The 10,329-nt window shown below is 40.6% G+C and overlaps 1 protein-coding gene across 1 annotated transcript in view; it reads right to left on the reverse strand.

Moving 5' to 3' along the window:
- LOC148851778 (Polynucleotidyl transferase, ribonuclease H-like superfamily protein) overlaps positions 1–9,624 on the reverse strand; it is a 40,430-nt gene extending 30,806 nt beyond the window's left edge. Inside the window, exons 1-5 of the mRNA XM_088944956.1 lie at positions 9,373–9,624; positions 880–936; positions 730–795; positions 372–505; positions 87–199 (exon numbers count right to left, since the gene is read on the reverse strand). Coding sequence (XP_088801082.1) covers positions 87–199; positions 372–505; positions 730–795; positions 880–936; positions 9,373–9,588 — 586 coding nt within the window. The 5' untranslated portion in view covers positions 9,589–9,624. The remainder of the gene's footprint in view (positions 1–86; positions 200–371; positions 506–729; positions 796–879; positions 937–9,372) is intronic.
- Between the last annotated feature and the right edge of the window lie 705 nt (positions 9,625–10,329).

Consider the following 10,329-nt stretch of genomic DNA (forward strand, 5'->3'; position numbering starts at 1 on the left):
ATGTAGTAACACATAAGAACTTTTTTTTAATGGGCGGTAATACATTGAACTTTGAATAAGTAAAATCTTTGAAATATGGCATGAACCTTGTTCACATGTTTGATCACAGATCTGGGAAACTGGATTGATCTCTCCACGCTTTCTTTTCAGTTTGCATGTTAGTAGTGCATCTATTGTCTGCATTCCATCTGATACACAGCTAGCAAATAACACATAGGAACAACCATAAACATAGAATACAGGAAGAGAGAATCAGCTAGAAGGAAAAGAAATTGCTTGAAATACTATATGATGGAAGGAATAAATTATTAAAACTAATCAGCAACTGTATTGAGCGGCAACAATTTAACTGCTTAAGGATCATTACCAACCTAAGGGCTAAAACTGCCCTTGGATTGCCACAACTTTCTCTAAGACCAGTAAATAAACTGGAATAGGCCATGTACGTAGCTGCATCAAGGCCCGGGATATAAAGCAGAACCACTTTTGGTATAAGAGGCTTGTTCTGCAAATGACAGGAATACTAATTCAGTATGCAGAATAACAAATAAGCAACCACAGACAAAGATACATGGAGAAAGCATCTGACAACAAAATTAACCTCTATATTGCAAGAGCCTAGAATTTAAGTTTAACAAAGGAATTCAATCTGCAGAAAGAAAACGAGAGAGGGGGAAGAGGAAGTCTTTCAAAGTATCAAGAATAATCAAAAGGGAACGAAGCCTGTACTTTGATAAAGACCCAAGATGGCATAAATCCTTCACCAAGCACCCATGTGACAAGTCCTTGAACATCCTGTCTCACAATGGAAACTACAATTTAGAGTCCTTTTGGTTAGTAAAAGAACTGAAAAATAAAATATTCAACTGTCAATAATACCTGTAGATTTAAGGTTGAGTGAGCTTCTGGGGTTTTGAAAATAACATCTGCCTTTCCCTGCATGGACATATCAGGTCAAGCATCTTCCTTTTGTCAATATTTCCACCTTTTAGATAGCAAAAGAATTATTTGAGTAGGAAAAGAAAGCATACAAGTATAAATAAAAGGGAAAGGGCAAGAAGAAAACAAAAACAAAATTCCAACAGACTCCAAATGACAACATGCACATACCACTAAACATGAAACCACTAGCAGCACCAAAAAACCAAAATAACAACTTTTTTTGGAAAAAGTAAGGTAAGTTTTATTGCAAGACAGATAAAAATACAACAAGGCCCATCCCTGCGCAGGGCAAAGCCATGGGAGAAACAGAGAAAGAGAAAATAGAAGCAAAATACTAAATGTTATACAGACTATTCTCTTTCAACAGCATAAAAGTGTTCAAGGAAGCAAACTCCTTAGCAGCAGAGCACCAGGAAGCAATCTTGCCCCTTATCTTGCAAAGAATTTCATCTTCCTCACAGGCCTTGCTTTTGAAGATCCTGTTGTTTCTCTCCAACCATATAACCCATATCACCACAGCTGGGATCAGGCTCTACTACTAGGGCCCCCAATTCCCCAAGAGCTTAGCAGGGCTAAGATAGAACCAGGAAACATCAAAACATACCAGTGGCCTACATAAAGTGCAACCAAACTCTTTGAGAAAAGCTACAATGGATGATAAGATGATTGGCAGTCTCCAGAGAGTCCCCACAGAATACAGCCTTGAGATCAGGATATCCCTGGTCAGATTTCTGTCCAAAGCTAGAGAACAGATCAAGCAAGAAACTTTTTGAGGGGGTGTTACTTCCAAATTAACCAATGGGGGTCCAACCTTGACCTCTTGTTGTTTTGATTTGACAGCACGGCACAGGATCTCCCTGAAAAGTACACTTCTGTCACACTTCCACATCCAAGAATCTTCACAATCTTCCACAATTGAATGCTGTTTCAGCAAAGACAGAAAAGACGACCACTCTCCATCTCCCAGTCTTGGAAGTTTCTGCAGAACTAACTTAGGGGGGGGGGGGGGATCCTTACCGACTTTCCACCGATTCTTTGACTAGTTTGGGCAACTGAAAGGCCTTTGTTATCCAATTAGAAGTAAAGGTGAGAGAAAGCATGGGCCAGAGGCAAAGGCCCACATCAGGTATCATGCCCAGAAACTCAGTCTGGCCCCATTACCAAGCTTGAAGCCAATACCCTGCAGGAACACCTCTTTTTCTCTAAGAACTCCTTTCCACAGCAAGCTGCCACTGACATTTCCCACATCTTTAGAGAGCCAGTTTCCTCTTTCTGTACTGTATTCTTTTGGAAGGCAAGTGTAAAAAGTATTTCATTCAGTGAGAAAGAGGGTGAGCCACCTTCAACAACATGTACAAAAAGAAAATGATAGAACTCCAGCTATTAAAGAAACTGTCCAACAGTGTGCCACTGAACTGAAGAGAGATAAAACCCATGCCAACCGCACCAACAGCCACTCTATTTTGCTGATAACACCTTCGATTGGCACTGCCTTATTTTCAAAAACTCAGCTATTCCTCTTTTTCTTCCAGACCCCCCAGCAGAAAGCAAAAGGAAGAAGACCGCATAAAACTTTTCCTCTAGGAGATAAACCCACTGAGGACCAAGATGCCAAAAGAGATGGAAGGTCAGGAGGACTAACCCAACTTCTGGAGAATAGCTGGAAAAAACGTGCCCACACTGAAAAGATAAAAGAACAATGAATGAGCAGATGATTCACTGCCTCTTGCTCAGACTCACATAGACAGCATAAACCTTCTACCAGCATGCCTCTGCTTTGAAGGTGATCAGAAGTTAAACAGTTAAAGTCTTGTCTCTTGCTGCAGTCCACAAAAAGAAAACCACCTTGGGGGGAGAATGGGCTTTCATCCAAGCCCAGGGAACAGTGGGAACTTAGAGAGATAATACCAGATTGTAACAAGACTTAGCTGAAAACAGACCTGATCTGTCCCCAGTTCAAAGTCTGTGACCTGCCTCCTCAGGACAGATGTGGAAGGCCTGTAACCTGGTCAATAGATTACTAAGGTCCTCCACCTCCCAATCGTTTAAAGTTCCTTCAAAAAGAGGGGAGCCAAACCAGCTGAGAACCTGAAATCTCATAACAATCTTCCACAACAGCATCCCTATTTGAGGCAATAGAGAATAGATTTGGATATTTTTCACTCAAGGGTCTCTCAGAACACCATATTTTGCTGCAATCAGACCTGTCCATCAAATACTACCCTCCTCCCCAAACATCCACAGACACTTAGCAACAAGAGCTAAGTTAACTTGGTGAGCTTTCTAATCCCTAAGCCCTCCCCAGTTTCTTTGGGCTTGCAAGGCAGAAAAAAGTGCAAGGGCCATTTTGCACCTGAGAAGCAAGGCATAAGGCGAGGTGCACACCTATTTGATGCCAGGCACAAAAATGCAAAAAAATAGATAAAAAATCAAAAAATGCAAAATAATAAACACAATATTAATAAAAATATAAACTTAAAACTTAAAATAAATGTTTCAAAAAACCTATTGTCTCATATTAAAGTATATAAATATAACATGTACAACATATTTAAAATGAAATTTTGAAAGTAAAATAAGCATAACATATAAACATACTCAAGCATGTAAACTCATAATCTCTTTATTTTTTTCCCACTTGCATTACTTCAAAATTCAAATAACTAATGTAATGTTAAACATTATGCATTCCTAATTCTACGAGCTGCCTTTGTACCAAGCCCCTCAAGGAAATCCCAAATAAGTCTTTATCAGGATCTTAAATTATTAATCCCCATAAAAAAAAAAAAAAAAAGTTTTTTAAGTGTCTTTTAAAAATGTCTTTTATTAGGATGAGTAAAAGGCATAAGCAAATATGGAGTTTTCGGTGAAAAAATGCACAAATTTTCAAAAGGCACGTGCCTGGGCTGAAGCATAAAGCGCACGCCTTTTGCAAGTGTTGCACTTGGGGCCTAGGTGAGGCACATAGCCTAAAATGTGCCTTGCCTATGCGCCTAGGCGTGCCTTTTAAAACACCACCCCAACCAACCACATGAATTTTATTCTCCTCTTGCCAACCTTTCCACAAAAAGTCCATTTGAAGCTTCTCAATTCTCCTCATACGACAACTGGAATGGAGAACAGGGACATCACCAACCTGCCAACCTACTTTCTGTTGGTTTTCCGAATCCCAGGCAAAGTAAAAAGCAAGATTGAAAAACTACAACGGGATTTTCTTTGGGAAGGGGTGGTGAAAACAAGTGTCATCTAGTAGGCTAGAAGCAGGTTTGTAAGCCAAAGGAAGTTGGTGGTTTGGGACTAGGACATATTAAAGAAAGGAACTTCGCCCTTCTTGGAAAATGGCTTTGGAGATATCCCTTGGAGATGGAAGTGTTGTGAACAAAAATCATCAAGAGCAAGTACGAGAAACATGCCAACGGTTGGGATAGCAAGGTCCACTCGAACCGGGTCAAAGCATCAAACCCTTGAAAAGGGTAATAGAATCAAATTCTGGTCTGATTTGTGGTGGGGGGAGGACACCCTCGCTAACTCCTATCCTAGAATCTTTAACCTGTCCCAATCCAAAGAAGCCACAGTAGCCTCTAGCTCAACCCCTCACCCTCCGGAACAACCTGGAACTTAAACCTCAAAAGGCCTCTAAGGGAAATAGAAATTGCTGATATAGCTAGTTTGCTAAACTCTCATAATGAGTCTCTCCCACTACCCCTGACCAAAGAATCTGGAAACCTAACCCTGTTGGTAAGTTCTCCTCTAACTCCTTCTTCAAGGCTCTAATATTAGAAGACCCGAGGCCTCCTTTTCCGGCTAAGAAAGTCTGGAGACCACACATCCCCTGTAGAGTCTCTTTCTTTGTGTGGGAAGCCTGTTTAAAGAGAATAAACACATGCGATTTGCTGCAGAAAAAGTTTAAAGGCAGATTATGCATCTCTCCCCATGTTTGTCCTCTTTGTCTTGGCAATGGGGAGACAACTGGCCACATCTCCACTGCCCGGTCACTAGAAAGGTTTGGTACTTCTTCCTAAACCTAGTGGGTTACAGCTGGGTGCTCCCGGAGAGGGTGGTGGACATTTTGTGACAAGGCAGAGAGCTTGGAAAAAGAGGAAGATTTTACTGGAATACAGTGACCCATGCAGTCTTGTGGCGTATTTGGGAAGAAAGGAGCATTAGAACCTTTGAAAATAAAGCTAGAAATATTGAAGATCTAACTTCCTACATCACATATCTCTGCAATCTTTGGGTAATTAACTTTGAAGTGCTCAAGGGGCTCTCCCTAAATGATCTCCAGAGAAACCTACCAGAAATCCTACACTCCTCTCCAACATCTGAGTGGACTATAAGACAGGCTCCAAGAGAAGGAGGAGGAATGACTCTAAACTTTGATGGTAGCGCCCAAGGTTCCACAGGTCAAGCAAGAATTGCGGGTGTAATCCGAGGGAAAGGGGGAATATTTGTTGGGCTTACAGTGGTCCGGTTGGGAGGGCTGATGCCACAAAGGCTGAGGTTTTGGCTGCACTCACAGGAATTCGCCTCGCCAAGCAGCTAGGATTATCCTCCTTAACAATTAAAGGGGATTCTGCAAATGCTATAGTTTGGTTACAGGATAAGGGAAGGCCCTGGAGATTAGCCCACTTTTTAGCTGAAGCCAGGGACATCCTAGACTCTATGAATGTGAAGTTGGTCTGGATTCCTAGGGAGCAAAATTCTGTTGCTGATTTCCTAGCAAAATCAGGGGTCCCTAGAGATTTCTTGTTTAGTGACAGTTGTTTGCCTTTGTAATCTGGCCAAGCCTCTCTTGGCTTCAGTACATCCTCTCATGTACTTCTGTTTGTTTCTTCTTTAATAAAAAGTTACCATTGCTTCAAAAAAATAAAAATAAAAAATACATAGGGTGATTAGCTAAGGAACTTTTGATCAAGGTTACTCTTTTTTTTTTTGATGAATTGATCCAAGGTTACTCTTCCCCGCTTTGAGAGATACAAAGATTTCCAAGAAGCTAGTTTTCTTTCAATTCTCTCCACCACAGGATTCCAAGCCAAAGAGGAGGTAATATTTGCTCCGAAGAGCAGCCCCAAATAGATGATAGGGAGGTGACTCATTTTGCAGCCCAATACCTCAGCCAGGGAAAGCAGTCCTTCAACTACAGGGATGATGGAGTTTCTGCTAAGGTTCACCTTTAGGACTGAGACTACTCCAAACCAGCAGAGAATACCAAGAAGATATTCAAGCTGCTGACTAGAGGCATCCAAGAAAAGCAGGGTGTCATCAGCAAATTGAAGGATTTGAACACTTTCCCCATTCTTGTCAATTTCAAAACCCTCAATTAAACCACCCTCCGCTGCTCTTCGAACAAAGACAATGGAAATTTCCAAGACACAAATGAAAAGACAAAACCACAGGCCAAACCTCATTGCACCACATTGAAACACTATCCATCTAGAGATACCACCCCTGACCCCACCTAGGTCCCACCCCCACAATCCAGAAAAATCACAGCATTCTACCACCACCGGTATTACTCATGACCAATACACACACATCTCAAAAACTGAAACTTCCATGAACAAAAACTGTATTAGCTTTGAGATGGAAATGGTTGTAGAATATACATGCCATTTTTGATATTCTACTATTCTTTGGTTCTGACAACTACTTCACTTTTGAGAATCAGAACACCATATAAACAAATAAGATAACAAAACTACATGGTATAATACATGCAAACCAAGTGAAGCAGAACCGGTATCAGAGTAGGTAGAGAAGATCAAAACAGCAATATGAATTAACTCTCATAACTCCAAAAGGTCCCTTGAACAGGTATATAGATTTTATAAGTTATTTCTATGTTCATAACTTTGTTTTGGTCACATCTTTTTTCCAGCTAACACACTGATCATCTTTATCTTCAACTTCTTCTCTTCATCTTCCACTTCAAATATTTTTTTGAAACAGGTAAAGTTAATATTCATTAAAGGCAGAAACATGTACAACAAGGATCTGTACACAGAGATTTACAAAAAAGCTGCACAAGCAGAAACTATACCCCCAAACCCTGACTTACAAAAAGATTTCCAGCATCAAAAAAGGAGATAAAATTTCTGTCCTTAAACACATTGTTTACTGCTAACCAAGAGAACATTTTCCCCAAATTTTCCTGAAAAGCTGTGTCTGAAGAGCCATGTATATTCTTGAAAATCCTTACATTCCTCTCCTGCCATATGCACCAAAAAACTGCACCAGGAGTCAGGTTCCAATGCCAACTTTCCCTCTTTTGTGAGGTCTTTGACTCTCCAAATCTTCACAAAATCTGCTACCAATTCAAGGAAGCAACGGTTCACCTCAAACAAGTTTCTGACCTTATTCTAAATCTCATAGGAAAAGCAACAATGAAGTAACAAATGGTTGACTGACTCGGTATGATTCTGACAAAGCACACAAGCAGTTGCGTCCAGCAGAATACCCTTCTTCTCCAGATTATCCCTAGTTAGAATCCTGTTCAGGTAGGCTGTCCAAACAAAAAACACCACCTTTGTGGGCACACTCCAACACCATATAATGTTAACTGGGATTGGCTCATCCTCTGATCTAGAAAAGTAGTTGTAAAAGGATCTAACAGAGAAGACCCCCGAGTTCTCCCACTTCCAGACTCTTCTGTCCTCTCTCCCTGCATCCACTTGAGTACTATACAGCATGTGCAGCAACTCCACCAGAGATTCCACAACCCAATCATTCAAATTTTTCCGGAAGAGAGGCACCCAAACAATGCTTCCATTTTGCACCTGCAAATAGTCTGAAACAAGAGCATCTTTATCCAAAGCTACTTCAAACAAAGTGAGACAATTAACCACCAAGGGTCTGTATATCTTTCCAGAGAAGAACTCGCCTCCCATTCCCAACCCCAAAGAGAATTCCATTTGAATAAAGACCATTGACTTTCCCCTTTCCAAACAGAACATCCATAGGATTGATTTGGTTCCCCCGTGACCCAGCCAGAATTTCTATACCCATACTTAGCTGCTATCACCCTCCTCCACAGACCACCTTGATTCTCACCAAATCTCCAAAACCACTTTCCCAGTAAAGCAGAGCTGAGATCCTTCACTCTTCTCACACTCAAACCCCATTGAAGTTTGGGTTTGCATATCTTAGACCAGCTAACCAGCATGAACTTTTTCTTCTCATCCCTCCAGCCTCTCCACAGAAAATCTCGAATCTTCCTCTCTAAAGACTTAGCCGTCCCATTAGGAATTGGGTACAAAGAAAGCAATACAAAGGGAGGGAGGATAACACACTTTTTAGCAGAATTATATTACCTCCATATGATAAATACTTAGTTTTCCAAGAAGCCAATAGGCTCCCATATCGATTTGGAGTTGCACCTAGCACCTAAAGGCATCCCCAGATATTTCAGAGGGAGTTTACCTGTTCTACAACCCCATTCCTCTGCCAACCTCTCTAGCTCTGGCACTTCCCCCACAGTGACCAATTCACTTTTTTGCAGGTTTCCATGAAGGCCTGACACAACCTCAAACCACTGAAGCACTGCCATTACATAACCAAGTTGTTCAGCTGAAGCATCACAAAAAATGAGAGTGTCAGTCTGAAAACTGCAGCAAAGAAACCTCCACCCTTAAGCTTCCACCATAAAAACTTCTACAAAGCCCCCTGGTGTGGCCCTTTTCATCAATCTACTAAGAACTTCAGTTACACAAATAAATAGTAATGGGGAGAGAGGGTCCCCTTGCCTTAAGCCCCTAGAGATCCTAAAGCGACCACAAGACACTCCGTTTACCAAGGCTGAAAAAAGAGTATTTAAATAGACTTTCATCCAATTTCGCCATCTGCAAGTCCTCATTACTGATCATCTTCCTATAGGTTGTACCCTCTGCATACCCCCTCTCTCCACAACCCCCTCGGCCTTTCTTGTCCTTAGCTCTTGTTTTGTGCAACTGCCATCCATCGACACCTCTGCATACCCATTTTTCTAGCAATTCGCATAACCATTAAGCAATTTTTCTTAATGTTTCAATGTTAATTAGTTCATCCAAGTAATGTCATCCATTTCCTAATTCCATTCCATTCCAATTCAGGAATCTAAACTCTAATATCAATTATATATCCGCCTAAAAAAACAGACCTTTTATATTTTTCAATACAAAGGGGCATGTCAACATGGATCACACACAATAAATTATAGGCCTTATTTACCAAAAAATGCAGACTAATAGGCCCTCTCACCTATCCTATTTTTCGCCACTACCCTCTCACCTAGTTTTGCGTTGCAACTTGCAATCTTCACAACTATGCTTGACATCAAACAATAAGATTTTCTTTTTGCAACAATATAGCTGACAATACAAAATAGTTTCAGAAAAATTCAATATACATGTATAAAAATAAACCCAGAAAAGGAAAAAGGGAAAGAAGACATACTTCCGGTCCATAGACATCAAAGTATGCAGTATTATTGGTCTTGTCATTGTTGTTCTTGCTATCACTATCTTCTTTTCTTGTTTGGGTTTCGCGTTTCTGGCACGAAGAAGTCATCTTGGGCATCCGCCGATAAGATAGAAAACTATCGTTGAAACAAAAATTGCAAGCGAAAGGGGCGTAAGAAGCATACAAGGGACCAGTGAGAGGAAAACCCATATAAAAGACCGCCGGCGAGGGAGGTGGAGGGGAATTTTCTACAAGGTTTTAAAAACCGAGCCGAAAATGCAACCCTTTTTTGCCACCGGTTTGTGGGTCATCCGTTCGACCGTCCGGGTCAAGCGGTTCGAACGTATTAAAAATTTAAAGGGCAAATTTCTTGAACTTTTTTTTTATCAATAGCAAACTTCTTAAACTTAAACTATCCTTGTAGTTTAATTAATTGACTAACTTATCCTTACTGTTTACATATTATTTTAAAGTACTATTTCTGATAATTACATCGTTGTTAAGTGCTAATGGAAAAAATAAAATGTCAAATTTGCTCCTCAATATTCCTCAAATTTTTAAAATAAAACCCAATGATAGGAAGTTGATCACTACTCCCTCTCTGTCTTCATCTTCATCTTCGTTTCCGTCTCCATCTCTATCTCTACCTCTATATCCGTTTCCATCTCCATCTCCACCTCTGTTTTTGTCTCCATCTCCGCCTCTACCTTTGCTTTTTGTCTCTATCCCTGCCTCTATATTTGTTTTCTGTCTCCACTTTCATCTCCATCTCCATTTCCATCTTCGACTCTTTGTTTCTGCCTCCATCTTCGTTTCCATTTCTGTATTCGCCTCCGTCTCCATCTCCATCATTGTTTCTTTTTCCATTTTTGTTTTTGTTTCCGTCTCTGTCTCTATTTTCATTACTTGTCTTCGCCTCCATCTCCATTTTTGTCTCTACCTCCATCTTTG

Source organism: Nelumbo lutea, chromosome 5, assembly GCF_056320005.1.
Source record: "Nelumbo lutea isolate HS-2025 chromosome 5, American lotus-T2T, whole genome shotgun sequence".
NCBI classification, from domain to species: Eukaryota; Viridiplantae; Streptophyta; class Magnoliopsida; order Proteales; family Nelumbonaceae; genus Nelumbo; species Nelumbo lutea.